We start from the raw sequence: 24,156 nt of genomic DNA, 5'->3' as shown, positions 1-24,156 counted from the left end.
GTAGGATTTGCCGGTTCTCCAAACTACTCGCAATTTCCGCTACCGGTTCTCCAGAACTGGTCAGAACCTGCTGAACAGCAGCACCTTTGCTTGGGACCAACAGCAGCTGCAAAACCAGGCTGCAGTTTCAGGAAAGGAACAAACTATTGGGACTGCGTGAAAACCACCAGAGAGACAATTCCATTTTCTCTTCCATAATTCTAATTGTTCCAATTAATTTGAGCAGGAAGGATGCTTCCCTGGAGCCCTATCGGCTGAGATGGACTCAGGTGTCTTTTCCTCCCCCAGAAGCCTGCTTCTCTCTGCCAAATTTTTAACACGTAAACTTAGATGTGTATTTACTCCTTTCAGCCCTCCTTGGTCTGTGGACATCTCTTCCTTCTCCAATAGGAGCCCAGGGATCAAGTCCATGTGTCTTAATCACTAAAATTGGAAGATTGCTCTTCTGCAACACAACTACAACAGAATGTTGGCTAGCTAGTGTGATGCAAGAGGTGTTACTTATACCTGTTACTCTTCCAATAGTAGCTATTTAGGGGATAAAGTGACATTGGATCTATAGCATAATATGCTTTACTGCCACTTCTGTTCCAACTTCTGGGTCAATCCTCCACACACCCCTCATGATCTTCTGCTTACATAGCATTTTGTGGTTACTGCAAACATTTAATCTTCAGTGAATTGTTTGGGAGCTCTAGTCTAACAAATTGTGTGAAAAGGGTATTTTCTTTGCTCTGTTCTGAATCTCCTACAAGTCTAACCATTGGTGTTAGAAAGGAGGGTTCTATGCGCCAGGCAAAGTTCAGCTTGTCCGTTGGTTGCCAGCCATTTGCTCCAATGAGAAAACATCACCACAACACCACCTTGAATTGGTCCTTTTACAAGTTCCTGCGCAGCCACGATGTCCAAGCCTTATGGCTCTCATTTTGGCAGTTCCTGAGTTGCACATCCTTTCTGCAACCCAACTGTTTGCTGGATCTTTGACCCATCCTGCAGCCATTTCACGGAAAGCATCCGAATGGGTAGATTGTCCCAGCTGGATGGAACGTTTCCTTCTGACACTGCAGCCTGCCAACGCTGATATTCTTTCTGCAGGAAAACAGCTGCAGGGTTGACGTTCTCATTTCCAGAGACACAAATCTGGATCAGATTTACCATCCTGTCCAATCAAGCACAGTGGAAGTCCCATTGTGGGAAATTGTCAGGAAACCCACCGAGCCATTCAAGTCAGGAAAATCCATGGGGAACTAGAAGAGCTCTTCAGGTCTAAAACGAAAGCTGATGACAAGATTTGAAGATGGCCCACAAAGAAAGAAGGTGCCCTATTGAACCTGTGTGTGTGTGTTGTTCTTTTTTCCCCAAAGTTGTAATGGCTTCAACAAGCGTAGCAGATGCTGTTGGATGGTTCCCCTCTATGGAGAATGGCAGTGGGTTTGAAATTACCTGAAATTTCACGCACATTCCTTCAGTGGAATGAATGCTTTTCTTTTCTTTTTTTTCAGAGGGAGGATGGAAAACTAGCATAAGGTCACCTGCTGATGAACCTTGAGGTCCACAAATCAGAGGTGGTATTCAGCAGGTTCTGACCAGTTCTGGAAAACCGTTAGCGGAAATTTTGAGTAGTTCAGACAACCGGCCAATCCCACCTCTGACTGGCCCCGCCAATCCCATCTCTTCTCTGCCTCCCGAGTCCCAGCTGATCGGCTGGGTCTTCTTTAGTTGCCCTGCACAGGAGAACGGAGCTGGAAAGCAGGTTAGTGGGGTGGGGAGGGAATGGGGAGTTTGCAGTATCCTTCTCCTGCCATGCCCACAAAGCCAGCCCACCAAGCCACACCCACAAAACCGGTAGTAAAAAAAATTTGAATCCCACCATTGCCACAAATGCTGGATGTGATCTGGTTCAAGGCAAGTGGGTGCCTTACAGATGTTTGGGATTGTGTTCTCTCACAATTCCTTCTCAATGCCCAAAGAAACACACCTGGGACCAGTGCCTAGTCTATGTTAGATTTACAGGAGACTCCAAGGCCTTTTGGAGTCTCTGCATCTATGGTTGGCTAAATGATGGTTAAATCACTGAAACACAATGGAAAGGAATCATACATGACCCCAGGGTGTCTGGAGGGTGTGGTCAAAAAATCAAGGTAATGGCCATGATGGATTGATTGAAACTTTGCCTAGTTTCTATGTGATTTTTTGACCACCCCAGAACTTTGCTGGAAGGAGCCATATCAAATGCCAAATATTCAACACAATAAGAGGATCATGGAAAGAAGGATTAAAAAAAATGAGTCATGCAAACCGAGAGCATTTACACATGACTTGATTTTGGCAGACCTTTTAAAAGGGATTGGATTTTTGATGAGCAAATTAAAAGAATTTTAATTCTTAATCTTAGCCAGTTTCAAGATTAATAAAACAGAGGAAAGACACGTTAACAAAAATAAAATAAGAAAATACAAGATCAAATAGAACGGAGGAATCAAGCAGGTTTTAAGATTGAGAAGAAGGTAAAATATTTGGGCATAAACTACGACAATTAAGAATTGTAGGTTATTTCAAAATAGTAACTGTGTTAAGATGTGGAATGAAGTTTTAAAAGACATGTCAAAATGGGATAATTACAGTTGTCATTCTTTGGTAGAACTTCTATAATTAGGTTGAATGGTTTACCCAGAATGTTTGTTTTGGTTCTTTCAGACAATACCTGTTTTGACAACTGACTTAAACAATGGGAGAAGGATATAGCTACATTTTTATAGCAAGAGAGAGAGAAAAAAAATCATGTGTTAAATATAAATATTACAATAAGCCAAAGTAAGAGAAGGATTGAGCTGATCAGATTTTAAACAGTATTTTGCTGCCAGCTGTTTGATTTGGGTGTTGTTAAGAAATAGAAGGTTATTAGATCTGGAAGGTCACCATTTAAGATTTAAAAAGCATGGATTTATGGTACGATAAACCTTAGCTAAGTGTAGATTTTAAAAATCATTATGTCAATTGGGCTATTCTTAGAATATGGAATAAATATAAATTGAGATTCTGCTTGCAAACACCTTTGAGACTTTCAGCCCAATAAGCCTTTTATAGATGAGAAATGTTACGTCGACATTAATGGTTAACTTATTGTGATGTATTCAAATCCTCTCAAGGAGATTGTAAAATGAAGTCAAGGGAAGAGTTGATAACACAAGGATACACTTGGCAATGGTTTTCTTATGCAAAATGTATCGAAAAGTTTAAACTGGATAAAAAATACGATTTTGAGCAAAGTTAAGTGAGTTTGAAAAGAATGATGCACTAACAATAAATGTGTTATTGAAAAACAGTAAAAACATTTGCTGAGATATGAACAGAAGGACAAATGAAAAATGTACAATCAAATGGGCTAAAAAAAATCGGCTATAATATACGGATGGACTGAGGGGAAAATATGCTGATTGGAAGGATTGAAATTCAACTTATTTTCCAGCCTTAAAGGGAATTTTTATAAAATGTTGTATCATTAGTAATTATCATCAGAGAAATTGTCTAGAATGTATCAAAGCTTTTTGAATCTTTGCTGGAAATGCCAACAATACAAAGAGTCATTTTTATCATGCCTGGTGGACACGTAAAATAAAATAAAAAATTTGAATACAAAAACGTACATTAATTCAGAAGATTTGGAAGGTTAAAATACAATTGAAAAGAGAAATTTTTCTTTTGGGATTAATGAACAAGCAAGTAGAAAACCATCATGGGAAATTGTTTTTAGATATGGCAACTGTTATTATATGTTCAAAAGTGGAAAGTTTTGACAATATCCACAAAGGAACAATGCCAGTGAAAATGATGGAACTTCAACATGATGGATAAATTAAGTTCTTTGATTAGAGGGAAAAAAACAACAGCCACATTTATCGCTGATTGAAAGCCTCTTACCGTATAGACTTTTAGCAGAAAATGGGCAAAATGCACTTATCACTTGTGGGTTTGATTAGAAAAAAAATGGATAATAGAAAATAATGTGCTTTCTGCTGTAATCATTGAGTAAGAGAAAACGCTGCAAAGGAAATTGGCAACGTTTTTATTTCTTTTATTCTTTTTTTCTGCACATCTTTTCTTTTCTTTTCTTTTCTTTTCTTTCCTTTTCTTTTCTTTTCTTTTCTTTTCTTTCTTTCTTTCTTTCTTTCTTTCTTTCTTTCTTTCTTTCTTTCTTTCTTTCTTTCTTTCTTTCTTCTCTCTCTCTCTCTCTCTCTCTCTCTCTCTCTCTCTCTCTCTCTCTCTCTCTCTCTTTCTTTCCTTTTCTGCTTTTACTTTATTAATTTGTATTAGCTTTGTAAAACTTTCAATAAAAATTATATATGTGAAAAAAACCCACATGTATGGACTTCAACACCCAGAATTCCCCAGTCGGCGTGCTAGTTAGGGAATTCTGGGAATTGAAGTTCACATGTCTTAAAATCATGAAGTTTGGTGCCCAAGTTATGGGATGCTTTCCCCAGGGAGATCCATTTCGTCCTGATATTATTATTATTTTTTAAATAGCAACATTGCATCCCTTTGGTTAAATTTATTTAATTGCCTTTCATTGCTTCATTTTAAAGATCATGTTTTATATTTCTGCTTCAAGCAACCTTGCATGCTTCTCTGGAAAAAAAATCCACAAACAACATCAATACCTATCGATACACATTTATTATATAAATCTGAATTGGCTGGGGGCTCAGTCAACTCCAGTCACAGCTCAACTGTATTCAGGCTTTGTGTGTATTGTGTGAACACAAACTAGAACTGGATAAGCCAGCTTCTTTAATGCTCTATTCTGCTGGGGAATCATCAAACTCTGACCTGAATTCCTTATCCAGATTTCTGCAGCTGACCCGAGAAGAGATTTGGACAAGAGATTTGGAGGGGGACATGGTTGGCTCTCTTTCGATCCCTTCTTTCTGGAGGCGAGGTAGGAATTCTAGTAGCAGTTCAGCGGGCAGTGAATATTGGGAGGGGGAATTATTTTTGATGGAATGCAGTTTGACCCTCTTTGCCCCTTTCAAAGCTATTTTCTTCCTGACAGAGGCAGCATCAGGAGGCAGAGGGAAAAAATAACAATTTTGTAATAGTGTTATCGCGGGACCAAAGTCCTGGCTTTGCTTAAACAGGTGTCAGATTGCAAAGGGCCTTAAGGATAAATTCTTCCTGATTTATAGGTCTCTTTATCATGCCTTGTCCAAGGGCTGGGAATTGAACTGATGGCAAATCATGGACCAGTTCTGTCTGCCATATTTAATTTGGGGCTCTGCACCTCAGTTATTCACTTTGGGGGAGGCTCTGCACCGCACCCAAAGAAGAGGAGCCAAAGAGGTGCAGTGGATTTATCTTATGGTAGTTCCTGGTTTGCAATCAAGGGACAGTTTGGTGTAGTGGGGAGGGCATCCGCTTAGAAACTGGGAGATGGGGAATTCTAGTCCCATTTTAAGCATGAAAGCCAGATGGATGACTTTGACCTAATCACCAGCAGATGGTGAGTTTTAGTCTCACCTTAGGCATGAAATCTGGGTGGGTGACATTGGGCTAATCACTGGGAGATGATGAGTTCTAGTCCCATCTTAAGCATGAAAGCTGGTTGGGTGACTGTGGACTAATCACCAGGAGATGGTGAGTTCTAGTCTCGCCTTAGGTTTGAAAGCCAGCTGGGTGCCAATCATCAGGTGACAAGGAGTTCTAGTCCCACCTTGGACCCAAAGCCAGCTGGGTGACCTTGGGCCAGTCCTTTTCTCCAAGCCCTAAGAAAGAGGCCATGGCAAACCACTTCCAAAACCATGTCATGAGAACTCCAGGGTCTTCTCCAGGCAAAAGTCAACCCCGACTTGAAAGCACCGAAAGAAAAAAAAAATGTGCAATTACGATGGACATTTTTAACACTCAATTCCAGCAACAGCTGAATTGAACAGCCCAGAACACCCACAGGTTCCCAAGGTATATGCTCCCACATCGCCGGGGGAATCTAAAATGCCTTTGAATTTCTCTGGTCCCCTTGGGAAAATGCCAAGGAAACAGGCCAAAAAATCTCCAGAAATAGAAGTTTACATTCCGGGGATTCAATGCCAGAGACTTGGAGATGAAAGATTATTCAAACTAAAACGGTGGGGCAGAGAAACGAGAAGCAGGCCTGTTTTCTCATTCAGGTCATGTTTCCGCGGAGTTCCTTGGCAAACATTTTAGGTCAGAAATAATTGGCAGCCTGTCACCGAATTCTAGAAAACTTTCATTACTGGGTAAGAAGAAACTAGCCAGTTAAATGACTTTTTAAAAATAAAAAATAAAAAGAACACTTCCAGGTTGCCACGTATTAATAACACTATTAAACAGGCATTGCATAGCACACTTCCTTTTTTTTTTTAATAAAAACATGTAGTTAATTGGATGACAATGTAACCCTAGGAAATGGCTGTTTAGCAAACTAATGCCTATTTAATTAGTGGCCCACTTCTCAATAATAATTTTTAAATATGCCAATCTTTTTTTTCCTCCCCCGCTTCGCTCTTTGTTCACCGAACTGAGTTACAATAGGAGATTGCAAAAACTCCCAGGCTTGGCATCTATTTAAGCTTCTGGACAGCTGAGGAGCAAAACTTAAATTGCCTGGATAATGGCTGGCACGCCTCTGCTTTCTGGCTGAAATTCAGCCAAGATGTCTTCTTCCCATCATGGAAGCTTTCTCTGGCTTTTCTATCTGGGTGTGTTCCAGCAGGAGACACAAGGAGGTGGGTCAAAAAATTTAAAATGGTGCCGGCAAACTGCCTGTTCTCACCTACAGTAAGCTTCCCAAGATCATGAAGCTGACTCCTCATTCTGATAAAACCCCTTTTGTTTAGATTAAAGTGAATTCCTCTCTAGCAAAGTCCTGGCAAACAGTCTTTCCAGAGATCTCACAACTACAGGCCTTTATTAGGCTTGGAGAGCTGCCAGGCTGATAGTGTCCAAACGCCACATAGTAACAGCAATTACTTGGCCAGGAGTCAGGAACAGATCTTCACCCTAATGAATTGAACTAATTGTCTCCTGCAAACTCCATTCGCCTTTCGCTCCTCTTTATTCCCTATGGGAGGAGCCATTCACTGTCCACCTGAGCCTTTACCCCCGAGTCGACCCTTGTTCCTTAACTGTTCTCTTCTCCTGGCAGCTCTGTGCATGCACACACTGGGAACAGGCTCCAGCTGAACTTCTTCCCCACTGATCTCCAACTCCAAAGGCAGCTGATAACTGTCGGACGGCCCTGATCCCCTCTCTGCCTCCAATGCAGAGCCCTTGTCAGAGCCTTCCCCAGACTCCAGGACTGGCCCATGTTCCTCCCCAATCTCCTCACTGTCCGAGTCTGCGTTAGCTCCACTGGCCATTGGTGGGCCACAACACTGCCATCAACAGCTCTGAAAAGAATGACTGATGACTATTTTTCACACTTACAACAGGGTTGTGTGTTCAAAATGTAGACGTTTGGCAACGGGTTCCTACTTATGACGGTTGACGATCTTCTGGACAGAAAAGTCCAGGGGAAACCACATTACTAACTTCACACACTTCAGGGATTCACATAACAATGGTGGCTAGAAAGGTCGTTAAATGAGGCAAAACTCACTTAACCGTTGTCTCACTTGTCCCAAAGATATATATGCAATTTTTCCATTGCCGCATATTCTCTACTTTTGCTCTCTTGATTTTATATCATCAGAAATGATGTTCTTTTCCAATATTGTGCCAGATTAATTCCTACTGCCATCATCAAACATCTCAATAAAATTGTGATTCTCTTCATTTATACTCTCTGGAGTAATCCCTTTAAAAAGACTGTTGCTCTTTATATCTCTTCTGCTACTAGAGGACTGACGTCTAATCTGGTGTAGGGTTTGAACTTCTCCAATTGTAGGAGGCTGGTTTTCCATTGCAACAGATACCAATAGAATGCAAGGAGAAGTCAACTGGAACAAGCCAAGCTTGTTTTAAGCCAGGATTTGGTTTCTCACAGGGATCAAACTGATGCTCCTAGGAGGCTGATGGTCACAGGCACGGAGCATGCTCATCTCTGGCTCCAGTTTCTCTGCAGTTGGTAAAGGTAAAGGTTCCCCTGCACATACGTGCTAGTCGTTCCTGACTCAAGAGGCCGGTGCTCATCTCCGTTACAAAGCCGAAGAGCCAGCGCTGTCCGAAGACGTCTCCATGGTCATGTGGCCGGCATGATTAAATGCCAAAGGCACATGGAACGCTGTTACCTTCCCACCAAGGGGGTCCCTATTTTTCTACTTGCACTTTTTACATGTTTTCGAACTGCTAGGTTGGCAGAAGCTGGGACAAGTAATGGGAGCTCACTCCGTTATGTGACGCTAGGGATTCGAACGGACGAATTGCAACCTTTCTGATTGACAAGCTCAGCATCTTAGCCGCTGAGCCACCGCATCCCTGAACTGCAAGTTGGTACATGGCACCATGTTTTTCCTAACTTTAATGTCATGTGAGGTCTTCAAGACTAGGAATGTATCTAATCCACTTCGAAAGTCACCTTTGTTGATAGCCATCACCTATAATTCCCCAACTAAATTACATGTTGGGCGAAAAATATATTTTCTTTTGAGTATTCTCAGTGGCCTTCAAGTTTTGTTAGATGATTCCTGGCCTGAAAATTAAGACAAGGAAGGGAGGGAGGGAGGGAGGGAGGGAGGGAGGAGGGAAGAAAGCAGAAGGAGGAGAAGGAGGTGGAATGGAGGGAAAGAAAGGGAAGAGGAGGAGGAATAGAGGGAAGGAAGGAAAGAAGGAGATGAGAAAGAGGAATAGAGGGAAGGAAATAAGGAAGGAAGGAAGGAAGGAAATAAGGAAGGAAGGAAGGAAGGAAGGATGGAAGGAAGGAAGGAAAAACTCTTCTCTATTTTCTCCAAACAAAGCATGATTTTATCCCTCTGGATCCTTCTTGGGCATCTTTTTGTTTTTCTAAGGTAAGGAGTGCCAGACATTCTTGCCTTTTTTCAAAATAAAGAAAGCGTTTGGACTCCCTGATAATTTTGGTTGCTGTCTTCGGCACTGTTTCCGACCCTACTATTAAGCTACGTGTGCAGACGTATAATCACAGTAGAGATCTCTAGGTCTATTCTACTCGTTGTGTAGGCCCAGGTTTCTGTCTCACACCAACATTCCTCTTCTGTACACCAACAGGAACACATGCAACATTAAACGCTAAAATTAGGGTTAGGTTCATAATCTTTTACTTCCTAAATTCCTGGAAGAATAAGGCAGGCTGGGGTATTATTAACAAAAGTTGGTGAACACAAAACCAAGCACCATCACACACACACCAACACACACTGTATACATGATTATATTAATTATTGAAACAGTTTGAAACGTGTCATTTGCTATGGGTTGGAATCTGTATGTGCCCTGCCTAATTTGAAATGCTGAAATAGCAGCTCAGATGGCTTCACGTCATGTTCTATCAGGACCATCAGACTACCTGCACCTACTTTTCCTCATAGCTGGCTGAGGAATTCTGGGAGTTGAAGTCCACAAGTCTAAAAAGTTGCCATGTTTGGAGATACCCCTCCTCACTCTAGGAGATGGGACTGAAAACCTGAACGTTCAGATTCGAGAACCTCTCTAGGTGGTCATTTCTGACTGATAGGTGCAAAGTCAGCAATCTTCTGTGGAAAAATAGTCGAAAGAGGCTGGTGAAGGAGAGAAGATAAGTAGGTGGATGGAATTAGAAAAAAAGAAAGATAGCTGGAGACAATCATTCAGCCATATCAACCACAAGATGGGGGCATGGAACTGGTTTGGACTATTAGAGGATAAGGAAAGGATGCCACTTAGGGATTTCTCACCTAGGGCATAAAGTGGTACAGTCCATGCAATCTTGGCTGGGCTCCTCCTCCTCCTCCTCCTCCTCCTCCTCCTGAGTTGGTCAAAGGCTGCCTTTCTCTTCCACACCTTCAGATTGCCAAGAAAGACAGGTGATGGGTATTCCCAGAACTCCACGAACATAAATAGAAGTTCAAAGGCGACATCTCAGCCGTGGCCCAGATCTATAACTTTGGACCTGTGATCAAACCCAGAAGCTTGAACCCACAGCCAAAGGTATCCCCCACTATCCAGGCCTTAGGGATCTCCAAAACAGATCCTTTTCCCTGGTAACATTTAAAGAGACAGGAGCGGGAAATGTTGAAAGATGGGACTTCTCAGGACTAGATCAAACTCTCCTGAAGTTTAATCAACTGCAAGGGAAATGAATTTTAGTTTTTAGCCTAGCTCTGGCCCCTTTGGGAGAAGAATGTGCCCCCCCCACAACTTGTCTTCCTCCTTTGCCCTGGGGAAATCTGTGGGGGGTGGGGACACATAAAGCCTCCTCCTAAAGTGCCAGCATCACCTGAGAAGGCTTTCAACAACTGGCTTTCCTCTGGCGTTGATAGATTTGCACCTGTTCCTTGTTAGTTCTGGGGTGGGGTGAAAAATCTGGAGCCGCAGCTTCCTGCATCTCCCCAAAAAATAGAATAGAAATGAAAAACCCGTCAGCTCTGATCTCTTCTTTTGGCTTTAGCCATCCCGGAGAGCGCGAAAGAGAACCCTGGGAACACAAAGGCACACATTCCCTTGGGCTGTGACAGCCATGCCAGGCCCTCTGCAGCTGTGGCTTCCTTCCCTCCCTCTCCTCCTCTCCAGCTCTGTGCATCTTTGTTCTCTGAGCTGAGCTGAACTCGCCAGACTGAGCCAGCTGCGAAGAATTTAGATTTACACGATCCAGGGATTTGAGGCTCCTTTTTTTCCGCCTTTCCCCGCTGCCCTCATTTCTGACCATTCCGCATTTTCCTGCCTCGTGTGTTTTCCTATTGTCCATCGCCTTTGCAATGGGAGGGAATTTGATGCGCGGGGAACGATCGGTTTATTGGCTGAGCCACCCTTGTGGCAACTCTGGGGCTGAAAGAGGGGAGCAGGGGAAGGGGATCGAAACAGGGAAGACAGAAATAGACGGGCAGCAGCACAGGTGAAGCCAAGATGGCTGGTCTGAGAGGACGTTTCAGCTTTCTGGAGCTCATCTTAGAACAATAGTGGTTTATGGGAAAGGCCTTGGGAGACAGGGGGAAGAGAGGGTGCCTAGGAAAGGGTGAGATAAAAGGCCACCTAGCCCTCAGCTGCACAGTGGGTTCTAGGATCAATAGATGGGATCCTAGAACTATAATGGTTTGTGAGAAAAGTCTTAGGAGAAGAGGGAAGAGATGACAGCTAGGGAGTGGTCAGATAAGAGACCAAATAGCCTTCAGCTATATAATGGGTTCTAGGATCAAGAGATGTGATCTTAGAATTATAATGATATGTGAGAAAGGACAGAGGGAAGAGATAGTGGCTAGAGAAGGGTCAGATAAGAGACTACATAGCCCTCAGCCACATAATGGGTTCTAGGATCCATAGATTGGATCCTAGAACTATAATGATATGTGGGAAAGGCCTTGGAAGACAGAGGGAAGAGATGGTGGCTATGGACTGCTCAGATAAAGACTGTATAGCCCAAAGTTGCACAATGGGTAAGGTAGAAGACTCAAAAGGAACCCTCCCTAGTTGTTCAGTCCATAAAGGTGGTGGGAGAATTGTACCTTCAGGCTTGCAAGACTTGTAGTTTCACAATAAAACAGAATTCACTTATGCGGTCATGGTAAGACTGATGTTAACATGCCTTGGATATTAAAGCTATCTAGTTGAATAGTTCTCCTTCCTCTAAATGCAATTCCAGGAAGAGCCCGAATGCTCCAGTAGGCATCTGGAAGGCTTGCCTTCTGCTGTTCAGAGAAGTGTCCTCGTGAGAACTTTGTTCTCCATTGATCATTCCTGAATCAGCTTGGATTAAGGTAAAGGTAAAGGTTCCCCTTGCACATACGTGCTGGTCATTTCCGGCTCTCGGGGGACGGTGCTCATCTCCATTACAAAGCCGAAGAACCAGCGCTGTCCGAAGACGTCTCTGTGGTCATGTGGCCGGTATGACTAAATGCCAAAGGCGCACGGAACACTGTGACCTTCCCACCAACATGGTCCCTATTTTTCTACTTGCATTTTTTTTTTTTACATGCTTTCAAACTGCTAGGTTGGCAGAAGCTGGGACAAGTAACGGGAGCTCACTTCGTTACGCGATGCTAGGGATTCGAACCATCGAATTGCCGACGTTTCTGATCGACAAGCTCAGCGTCTTAGCCATTGAGCCACTGTGTCTCTTTGGATTGGTTGGATTAGTTCGCCACATATTCCACTGTGTTGACTTTAGACCATGTTGGCTCTTAGGCCTTCCTTCAAAAAAAAACAACCCAAAACCATAAGAAAACCCCTAATTTGCCCAATTTGTGGAATTTCACTTAGGTCACCACCATCCTAAGAGGATTCACTGAAAAAAAATTTCTGGTAGATCTCAGAAGTCGTAGGAGGGTCCAGTTAGTTACAGGGGTTTCCTAATTTGCAATGGCTTTTCAGGAGAGAATGGGTTGAAATAGTGGGGAAACATAAATGCTTTTCCCTAATACACGGACTCAGGCCGCTGGTGAATACAGACATTTTCCACAGAAGTGAATGGCATTTTAATAAGATGAATGGTTTCTCAGTGATTGTTTGCATTGGGGCCGAGCCAAAAAAATCCTGTATTTTCTCTCCTCTCCACCTGCGTTTGTTCAATCTGATGAAAGAAAATTTGCTTGGGAAAGTTCTTTCGATTGAAAGGTAATTATTTCAGGTGAAGGTGGGCAGGCGTCCTTGCACTCACTGAATGCTGGACTTGGCCAAGGGGTACACACACACACACAGACACACACACACACACAAAGTCAATTTTGCATCATTTTTCACCTTGAATCTACATCGCTCTGGCTGTCCAGGTTTCCTTCAGATCCCAGCTGAGAGAGTGGGTTTCAGCCTTTGAATTCTAATTCATTGAATCCAATGAATTAGATATTGCAGAGCCTGCCTCTTTATAACCTAGAATCCAGAATTTTTTCCCCACCTCATAATGTGTTTCCCCTTGTATTACAACTGGCTTGGGGGGTGGGGAGCAGTTGTCTGAGGTCTCAACCTTGACCCGACAGCTGGTTTTAACAAACTACTGTGGAAGACTGGGTGTATTTTCCCTAGTATTTGAGGGAGGCTGAGTTGGACTGTTACCGGACTAATCACTTTCACTAGGGGGAAAAGTCCTAAAAACTGTGGTCCTAATTTTTTACTAGGGAACTTTAACCTAAGGAATTGAGTTGACAAGTTAACTCAGTCTCCCACCCAGAAGCGGGGCTGAAGGGACCTATCTTTATTAGACTTTATTGGTTAGTTGGAACGTTGCCAGTTGGGAAATTTAAATCGTAATGATAGCAATCCAGAAGGAATGCCTCTTATCTGGAAGACAAAGTCCATCTTCTGCCACTTCCAACCATGAAGCTTGGAAACCCCCAAACCTTCCTAAGAAGTTCTCAACCCCACAGAGTATTTCCAAAACCTAGACTGAATTTAAACTGGAAAAAAAAACAAAACTGAAGAATTGCAGATGTGGTCCCCTTCTTAAACATATCTTGAGAAACAACAGACCAGGGAAGGCTTCTGGAGAGTAACCCACGGGAGGTATTCAGCCGGTTCAGGGTTCAGGTGAACCAGTAGGGAATTTTTTTAAGTGTTTTGTAGAACTGGCAAATACCACCTCTGGCTGGCCTCGTAATGCTACTCAAGCAAATGATGGCTGGGCCATGAGCCATTGAGAACCGGGCTGTGGAAGTGATGGGCAAGCTCGTGCATGCATTCCCACATGCGTGAGCAATGGGCGAGTGTGTGGAGCTGCATTTGTACGCTTGTGAGCTGCTCACGTGGAACCATACCCTGCCCCCCCTCCAAGTCCACAAAGCCAGAAATGTTGGGAAACTTTGCTTTATAGCAAGAGACTCTAACTTTGGCAACTTTTAAGACTTGTGGACTTCAATTCCCAGAATTCCTCAGCCAGGCTGAAGAATTCTGGGAGTTGAAGTCCACAAGTCTCAAAATTGCCAAGGTCAACTTGCCAAAGTCTTAAAAGTTGCCAGGGTTGGAGACCTCTGCTGTATAGGATGCTTCGCCTTTGTACAAGGACTGATTATAAGTCAACTTTTTTTAGCGCCATTGTAACTTCACACGGTTGCTCGCTGAACGGTTATACATCAAGGATTACCTACACAGGCTTGGTTTGGTTTACTACAATCTAACTCAGTGGTTGCCAACCAGTGGGCCAGGGACCACTGGTGGTCCACGAGAAAATTTTGGTGGTCTGCAGAGAAATGTCATCCCCAAAGCACTCCCCCCAAAGCACTTAATCCAGGCTGTGCAGGAACACAAGGCTGCGCCGCCCACATGGCCCGTGGGAACACAAGGCTTGCATCACATTGCGAACAACATGAGGTAGTGAGGGGAGGGGGAAAAGGACAGAGGGGGAAACTTGCCCCACTTGCCTAGCCTTCTTTCTTCTTCTGCTTTTGGCTGCATGCAAGGAAAGCAGCAAAAGTCTTTCTTTCTCTCCCTCAAACTCCACCAGAAATGAGTCTTTGGGACCCTGCAAGGCCTCCTGCTCCAAGAGGCTGCGCCGGCATGATAAGTCTCACAAGGACTCATTACTGGCAGAGTTTGGGGGAGAGAAAGACAGACTTCTGCTGTTTTCCTTGCATGAAGCCAAAAGTCTCTCTCTCTCTCTTTCTCTCCCCATAAGAACGGAGCTGGAGATGGTATCCTGCGATCCCAAATAAAGAACGATTGATCGATAGGAAAACGGGGTGGGGAATTTTCCTGCAGACTTTTGGGGGGATTTTCCCAGGGTCTCTGGTCCGTGGGTTTTAAAATTATGAGTTTGGTGGTCCCAGAGATCCAAAATGTTGGCGACCCCTGATCTAACTGGCAAGAGAAATGATTGCAATGCCATTTCTTTCTCGGTTCATATTCCTTGGTTCGTATACCACCCAGCACATACTCTCTCCAATGTACAAAATCTGGCAACGAGCAACTTCTAAATTCGCTTCCAAATTAAAACAAAAACCAAAAAGAGAAGGCCGCTATATAGCTTCCTTGTTTTAAAATTCTTTATTTATAAAAAAGTACACTTTTTTCAATGGTCGAACCACAGTTCTTCTCTTTGTTTTTTTAAAATTTTTCATTTTGTACAAGTAAAAGACGATGAATGCTGCTCCCCACGAATATTCCCTCCGTTTCCCCCGAAACAAATCGACAAAATGAAACCAAACCAAATTAAAAAAAAAATTAAACAAAGGAACCAAAGATATTATTACAAAGAATGGGGGGAAAAATTAAAAATAAAACCGAGAATGAAAGCAAAGTTCAGTTTATTACACTATCTATAATATTTGTCTTCTTTTCCACATATTTTTTTATTTTATTTTTACAAAAAAAGCACTTACAACACAGAAAAACACATCCCTCCCAAACGGACATTTTTATTTCTCTTATGCCAAAAGGTTGATTATAGCAGGAATATGATGAATGGGAACAAGGAGGTTAAAATGATAGACACTTGTTTCGCAACCTGGGCAATTCGAAGATGTGTGGACTTCAATTCCCAGAATTCTCCAGCCAGCTTGGAGAATCCTGGGAGTTGAAGTCCACACGTCTTGAGGTGATCCAGATTGAAAAACAATGCTATAGAGCGATTCTTTTGAGTGAAGGGAATACATTGGAATGTAGAAAAGAAATAAAAATAAAAATGCCATTTATTTCTGTTGGCATTTATTGGTACTGCCTGAATATCTCATCGTAGAAAAGCGCTATATACACATTTCCTTGCAAGAGAAGGCCATACAGCTACTCCTCAACTTATGACCATCCAGCTAGGCCTCAACTTACCATCCATTGCTAAGCAAGGCACTTGTTAAACGAGTCACTGCGATGGTTAAGTGACTAACATGGTTATTAAGCGAATCCTCCATTGACTTGGCTTGTCAGAAGGTCGCAAATGGGGATCGTGTGAGTCTCTGGGACGTTGCAACCGTCGTAAATACGAGCCGGTTGCCAAGAGTCCGAATTCTGATCCCGGGCCATGGGGATGCTCACACGGTCGAAAATGTGGGAACAAAAGGTCACAAGTCACTTTTTAGAGTCTCATCATAACTTTGAATGATCGCTAAACGAACAGCTGTTAAGAGTTGAGGATTACCTGTATGGAGGCTTTGCTTGCATTTGTGACCTTGAATTTTTGGTTCGATAATCCAGAATGAGGATCAAACCTTAGTCTATTTTTCCAGACAAATTACAGTCTTTTTCTTCCTGGGTGTGGACCCCAAAATATATTGTTTTTTCAGTGGCCTTATCCTTCTGTCTCAGTTGATTCGGACCAATTAGCAGCCCATATCTCTTCAGTCCTGAGAATGAATAGAAAACCCATATCTAAGTGTCCCTTCCAACAAGGCTCTTGACCGAAAGCCAACCTCAACTTTTATGGTGGGTTTCATTTTCTCCTAAGGAGAACTCTTTTCTCCTAAGGAGAGTCTAGCTAACTTCTCATGTTAAGTTTTTTTAAAAAAAAACCAAAAAAAAAACCAAACTGCTGGAATAAAACAAAGAAACAATTCCCCCCCGCCAAAAAGCACCAGGAAAGGCATCACGGAATACAATAACGGAAATCAAATGGTAAAGCCCAGATGTGCATTCTTCCTCCAAACATCTGCCAGATGTGGCCTGCAATATAGACCCTGAGAACCATTGGAAACCACAGCAATGTTGGGTCCGGATTAAAATCCAGAAATAAATCAGAGGTTGCATTTTAATCCATTCCAAGGTCGGGATTGCACTGTCCACCTTCCTCAATGAGACCAGGATCTCTCTGTGTTCAATAAATGTAGATTATAATCTTTATCCTTAAATAGAACCTCCATGTCAAGATGCCATATACCCTGAATCCTCTCCCACTGAGGACAATCCAGAGGGAAGACAGTGGCCTTCAGTGAACCAATGTATAGTTTTGGGGGCAGTGCCCATCGATGGAAACAACGTGCAACATCGGATAGCGCTACGAACCAAACAAGCTGACATTTTCTTACATTCTCACCCAGCAGCAATTTTTTTCATGAAAACAGTACTACATTTCTTACAGCTACAGACCAAGAATGGCCTAAAACCAAAATAGTAAAGGTGATATTTGGCCTCTTCTTGATACACATATTTCTTGTCTCATTTCGTCAGATTTGGCAGCTGTTTTTCCAAAGCATGCACTGGTTCCACCCATCGAAGAGTCTGGGTCATGTACGAGGATTAAGGCTGAAGTGGTCACGCATCCCTGATCACAGCAAAAATATGGTCGCTTTGATATCTAAAAATATCTGCATGGAGGGTCCCCAAGGATTAGATGCGGTTCCCCAAGGCGGACAAGGAAGTCCAAGGTCAAGAAAAACCTGAAAATTCAAGAGCTTGGTAGGTAGCTATAGAGAGCGACCAGCAAGGATGTTTGAACCATCTTGTTAGCAGGAAAGGATGGAAGCCCATCAGAACGAGGATAATTCCTATTTATTTATTTATTCAGCATTTTTCTATCCTGGCCATCTCACCTCAGTTACCCTTCTGAGAGGCTAAGTTATTCTTCTCGCTGATGGAAAGAGAAATGACCACTGGTCCAGAGAGAATGGAATTCATCTAGGTCATTCCTCAGAAGGTCCATACTTGTGGTGGTATCTCCAGCTAGACTGGAAGGAGGTCTTAAGAGGCGGCTGAGCTTGGAGTCTTTGCAGTAGAGAAAGTGGCACAGGATTGACCTCTTCCAGAATCCCTGAAGCCCTATCTGACCATTTCCAAGGGAAGGTGATCAGTCTGGAGAGAATCAGTGTTCCAGTATCTGAGGGACTGCCCCAAAGAAGAGGAGGTCAAATTATTCTCCAAAGCACCTGAAGGCAGGACAAGAAGCAACAGAGAGAAGCTAATCAAGGAGAGAAGCAACTTAGAACTAAGGAGAAAGTTCCTGATCGTTAGAACAATGAATCAGTGGAACTGCTTGCCTTCAATGGTTGTGGGAGCTCCATCACTGGAGGCTTTCAAAAAGAGATTGGAAATCCATTTGTCCAGAATGGGATAGGATTGAGCAGGGGGTTGGACTAGATTAGAAGACATCTAAAGTCCTTTCCAGTGGTAGGATCCTATGATTCTATTCTCCCAAACGCTTGAGGGCAGGACAAGAACTGGTGGAAGAGCATTAAAGAGAGAAGCAATCTAGAACTAAGGAGAAATTCCTGACAGTTAGAACAATTAATCAGTGGAACAATTTGCCTCCAGGAGTTGTGAATGCTCCAACACTGGAGGGTTTTCAGAAGAGATTGGACAACCATTTTGTCTGGAATGTTACAGTGTTTCCTGCTTGAGCAGGGGGTTGGGTTAGAAGACCTCTAAGGCCCCTTCCAACTCTGTTATTCCTGTCACATAAGTGACTAACAATAAAGCTACTGTTTGGGACTATTCATGTGTAGCTCTGACTGCTTACGCTCTATAGTTTTTCAGGGAGGAAAAATCAGGATTGTAAAAGGAAACTTAGAGCTGAAAGAGAATGGCTACCTCAATGGGGCTATCTCAGGACCCATCCACCTTTGCTGCCTTCCAAAATCTTGGACTATAATTCCTGGCTGCCAAAAATAGCTATCGCCATCTGAGGCTATAGCAACTGTTAACTATCCTCCAGCAGTTGGTTTTCCAATCAACTCATCCTTCAAGCTTTGAAAACAGGGGTCCTATCACACCAATCAGAAGTCTCCAAAAATATACCTTAAATACGTTACCGTACCAAATCTTCAAGGGGGATAGGATTAGCTACACTCAGGGGAAGCTACATGAATCTCTTCTCCGACGGAATCGGAGGAAATGAGAAGGACCAGATGCTGGCAACCTGTGGAGATTTAAGAGGTCCGGACATCAAGGCAGGAGTTCTTCCAGAGCAAGTAGGAATGTTGTGTTTTTACTCAATGAGCAGAGACTTCTGCCAGGCTACAACCTATAGCTTTGGTATACTATAAGAGTCTTGACTTGCAAGGGGATCCAACCGGTCAGTCCTAGAGGAGATAACTGGTCTTTAGAAGGCCAGATCCTGAAGATGAAACTCAAAGACTTTGGCCACCTCATGAGGAGGAGGAACTCCCTGGAGAAGAAGAGCCTAATGCTGGGAATGATGGAGGGCAAAAGAAGAAGAAGAAGAAGGGGACGGCAGAGAAGGAGGGGGCTGGATGGAGTCGCTGAAGCAGTCAGCGTGAGCTTAAGTGGACTCTGGAGGATGGTAGAGGAAGGCCTGGAGGAACGTTGTCCATGGGGTTGCAATGGGTCAGACATGATTTCGCAACTAACAACAGGGGGTCTTGGAAATGCAGATTGAACCTAGAGTAGCCACGTGTTTTGATCCCATTTGATCCTGAGCAGATCAAAACTTTGATCCAGACTCTTTCATTGTTATTATTATTTCTTAATGGCAGGCATTTCATTTCAGGCTAGTCTTGCTTGAGCAGCCAGGCATGTTCCTGTGCTGAAGATTTCAGAGTGGACGATTGACAAGGGACTACTGAAGGGTTGAAAAGAAAGAAGGGATTAAAGAGAGAAGGCGCTTGCTTACGCTGCAGAAATGCCAGCCCAGACCTGGCTAAGGTCACCATGCATTTTGTTTTAAGTAAGCCTTGCTATGGGAAAGTTGGCACCATACAGATGGGAGAATGGGGGACTGCTATGAAGGCCATGCTGTGCTTTATTTTGCAGGCAGGTAGTAGAAGTCCCTGTGTACCTGTGTGCAGGTACACTGGCTTGCTTGACACTAAGGGATGCTGAGTCTACAAATTTAAAAAATAGAATAAAAAAGAACATTTGTAGCTCAGAGTTGATCAGTGTGGTCCTTAATGTTGTCTGTGCTTGTTTTCTTGCAGATGTTTCATTACTCAACTAGGTAACATTGTCAGTACTATAAAGGGGAGAGGTTGCTCTCCCCCCCCTTCTAGCACTGATGATAATACTTAGTTGGGTAATGAAACGTCTGCAAGAAAACAACCAAGTTTAAAGAGCACAAAAGGACCCCATAAATACGACTGTACTGGTGTTTAATGTTGGCTTGGTGGAATGTCTGGATTTTGGTGCATTGGTGCGCTCCGTCATGCTTTCTTGCGCTATTCATGCAATTGTGAAGCTCAGTGGGTCTCCCTGCATTTGTCTTTTACAATGGCAGCTACTCCTACATGCAACCAGAAGCATCAGGACAGGTGACGTTTTGTTAAAGAGTTGCATTGCACATAGCTGGCAGATTGAAAGGAACCAAAACAAAACAGTGCCAACATAAAATTAGACACCGTAATTATTTCTTTAAAAAAAAAAAAAACCTCCATCAGCATTAAATGTTTTAATGTTTCAAAATATTAAGAATGCCTCGTACTGAGGATGTACTGATTGAGAGGAATCTGAAAGAACAGAGTCGCTCCGTTTCTCCTGCAATCTGTTGGCTGAGCAACGCAGAAGTTTTATTTAAAGGAAGTGACCCTATGTATTCTTTCTTTCTTTCTTTCTTTCTTTCTTTCTTTCTTTCTTTCTTTCTTTCTTTCTTTCTTTCTTTCTTTCTTTCTTTCTTTCTTTCTTTCTTTCTTTCTTTTCTTTCTTCCTCCATTCTTTCTTTTCTTTTCTTTCTTTCTTCTTCCTTCCTTCCTTTCTTTCCCTCCCCTCCCTCCCTCCCTCCCTCTCTTTCTCCATTGGGGGAAGGGAGGGCCACCGTTGATAACAGATGCTAACCCAAACAGTTGTTTCATTTGGTCAAAGTAAAGCTTTCTTTCCGTTTATTTCCCCCCTATGGAACTTGAACGCTTTTCAAAGAAGCTTTAAAAATCATGCCCCTAGCCAATTTTCCTACAACTGGGGTAGCAGATAGCATTCTGCATTTGGGCCTCTCTCGCTGACTTATTTCTGTGGTCCTGGAATGAAAAACAAAATAGGAGGAGCAGCGGTGGCTTGTTTCTGATGGTCAACCATATAAAATAGCTCACGTTTTGCTCCAACAGAACATTCTTTTTTTTTCCAAAAAAGTTTAGTTTGTGATGGAACATTCAAGCCAATTTCAAGTTTGGTTCCAAAACAACCATAACCCAAAAACAAAACATACAGGCCAACTCAAAGTGTCCCAACAGAGTGGTTAAGATTTCAGCCCCAAACAAAAACATTTTTTTTTCTAAATTCACCCATCTCTCTATTTGCTTGCCACTTGAGGCTATTTAATTGGAAGGGCCAGTGACAGGAATTGGAGCCTCTGGGATGCACACAAAGCTGTTAAGCTTCACCAGGTTTCCAACATTAAGCACTGAGACTTGACGAAGAGCCAAGCGACTACTTTGCTTGTCTCTTCACTCACTGACAGTTCCAAAAGTGAGAAACTGACAGGAATGTCCTCGGACAAGTGAATCTAAGAAGATCCTCATTGACAAAAGATGTTGGGTCCAGGAGCAAACGAGGAAAAAAAAAAGAAAAGAAAGAGATAATGTGGCATGCAAATCTTGACGGACTCTGAACCTCTCTCTTAAAATCATAATTGAGAACGAAATAACAACCACAACAAGAAAAATAAGGAGACCCACACTTATTACACTTCTCCTCCCTGGATATCATGCACTCTCGTTTGTTCCTTGCTTTCCCCAAAGGTTCTTCTGAAGGTGAAGTTGAGTCTGAGTTTTTTTTTGTTTTTTGTTTTTAGTGGCCATGGATCAAGGCGGGTGCTTATTCTCTTCCCACCACAGGTGCATTGTGGGAAATGGCCACAGTGGAGATGCTGAAAAGGAAGATCCAGAGATGCAGGAGCAAAGTCTCGGGCCCCGATTCTGTGCTTTTGTGCTTTCGGTGTCTGCAGCCCCCAAGCCCCGCTTTGCCTTCCAAAGTCCACGGGAATGCAGGGGGTGGTGCTCCTGGCCCCCCTCCCCACCCCAAAGTTAAGACAATAAACAAATTCCAATGTTTAGGAGCCCCCCCAGGCTGACCAAGAGACACTTTTAAGATGCAACCAGGAGGTGCAGATGGGGGGTGGGATCGGTATACTATACAAAGACAGGCAATAATAATTAAAAGTATTTAACATCAAAGCCACCACTGATCAGTACAAACGACACGGTAAGGGACCAATCTCTGTTGGAGAAAATTAAGCAGGGGGAAAAGAAACATTGCTCTCCTCTCCCCAAGAAGAAAGTAAATTCATTAAGCCAAGCAACATCCCTCCCGTCCCCACCCGCCTCAACTCCCCTGCTTTGCCTCCTCTGGGTTGCCCCCAAAGTAGTGGAAGTTCTCGTTGGCTTCCCAAGTGTCCCTGTACTGCGTCCCACTCCCCAGCGGATGGAGGTCTCTGGGGATGCGTGTGTTGGGTGGGCGGGGAGGCCTCTGGATGTCTGACAAGGCCCACGGTCTCTGTGGAGCAGCCACCAGTCCTGGGGCAGGGAGGCAGGACGTGGCCTGTGAAGAGAGGGCAAGAGAGGGGAGGAGGTGGACCAAGCTACACATACCACTCTTTTTTGGAAATAAAAGACCCGTCATTCTGAGAGACCATGTTATCGGCTATGTCCAGTTGCTCGGGGTCATACTGGAATCCGAGTGTCCGTTCGTTGTAGGATTCAGAGTGGGCTTCGCCCTCGTCCACCGTGAAGTAAGGCCGCTTGGAGTCCTCCTCGTACTTGGTGGGACAGGACCGGTGTTTCCTTTCGGCCCCAGCGCCATCGTCGTCTTCGTCCTCGTAGTTGTTGCTACCCAGCGGGCCAGGCTTTTTCTCGTCGTCCGAATCGTCAGGATACTGAAGGTTCTGGGCCATGGGTGGGTGATGCTGAGGGATGCCCGCCTTGCTGTACCCGTTGCCGTAGACGTGCTTCTTGGTGCTGTAGTCGCCCTTGAAAGTGTGGCGCCGGTGACGGAGCACCATAAGGACGACCACGGCCACCACTACGACCAACGAGGCTCCGCCCACCACGCCCCCAATCACGGCTGTGGGGATGGTCGGATGTGCCACGGATGTGACCGGTGGAGACGGGGTGTAGGGGAATTCTGGGTAGGAAAAGACAGATGGAAGGGGGAACAAGCATCAGTCTGTGAGGAATGGCAAACACATGCTTTCAGACTTAAAAAAAATAATAAGAATAATTTCAAAAAATCGGGGGAGATGAGGAGAAGGAAAAGGGGAGGGAAAGTCAGGGAAGGGGACAGGAAGTGCCTACCTACCTAGACAGAGAGAGACAGAGATCAGTCCCAAGCCTTTTCCTCTGCCTTTTCCCGTTAGCAGACCCCTGGTCTTTCATTTCCCAGCCCTGAGAGTCAGATTGACAATAACAATCCTGCCTGGCTGGGGAAATTATCCATTCCTGCTTTGTCTACTGGAACTTTTCCACCATGATGTGGAGAAGAAAAAGATTTTTGGCCTATCTCTCTGCCTTTGACCTGAGCCTGTCTTACTAAAAGTGAGGCTGAGTGGCTGGGAAGCCAAGACTGGTCACCGTGTCTGACCGTGACACCATGTCCATCCTCTCCCAAACAACTAAATCTTTTCATCATTTATCACACAAATCGCATGCAGAGAAAGCACTGACTTGTCTTCTGAAAATAATAATAATAATAATAATAATAATAATAATAATAATAATAATAATAATAATAATAATAAACAATGACAACAACAACCAGTGACCCACTTCGTGCAAAGAGAATGGGCACTCTGAGAGCTGCCACAAAGTGTTAACCCTTTCTGAGAATTATTCCAAGCAAAATATAGAAGTGAGAAAAGATGGCGTAGAAGGTGTGCATGCAAAGGCACCAGCTCTGTTTCCGACTCACATGCATTAAATCAACCCCTTTGCACAAGGAAAGGAATAAACGGCAGCCGTTGTGTTGGGGAAAGGGTACAGCCAACGCATCAAGGTCAAACACGACTAAGTTGGATCCCATTTGATTTACAATTTAAATCAAATCAAAAGTAAATAGTACTAAACATGCTCTGTTTAACAGATGCTGATTTAGTGGACTTTGGATTTAGCGGACTTTTTTTTTTTTTTTTGCTTCTGATTCTGTACACTACATTATGGATCTGTCCTTTAAATCAAGGTTTTGTTATGGATTTAACAGACACACTTTTTCCCGTAAAGGTTTATTACATGAAGGTTTCACTGTACAGTCAATATGATTGTC

At 43.5% G+C, this 24,156-nt stretch overlaps 1 protein-coding gene across 2 annotated transcripts in view; it reads right to left on the bottom strand.

Annotated features, from left to right (window-relative positions):
- Positions 1–24,156, bottom strand: part of NECTIN1 (nectin cell adhesion molecule 1) — a 179,098-nt gene that overhangs the window by 27,437 nt on the left and 127,505 nt on the right. Inside the window, exon 6 of one of the 2 annotated variants that reach the window (XM_026681912.2) lies at positions 20,675–23,022. The exons of the other annotated variant lie outside the window; for it this stretch is intronic. Coding sequence (XP_026537697.1) covers positions 22,481–23,022 — 542 coding nt within the window. The 3' untranslated portion in view covers positions 20,675–22,480. Of the gene's footprint in view, positions 1–20,674; positions 23,023–24,156 lie in introns of those variants that run through there. 2 annotated transcript variants of the gene reach the window in all.

Source organism: Notechis scutatus, chromosome 7 (genome assembly GCF_049901735.1).
Source record: "Notechis scutatus isolate UNSWTSFEM ecotype Mainland chromosome 7, rNotScu1.2, whole genome shotgun sequence".
Classification (NCBI taxonomy): Eukaryota; Metazoa; Chordata; class Lepidosauria; order Squamata; family Elapidae; genus Notechis; species Notechis scutatus.
The sequence above is the reverse complement of the archived record's forward strand: the minus strand, read 5'-3'. Positions and strand labels throughout refer to the sequence as shown.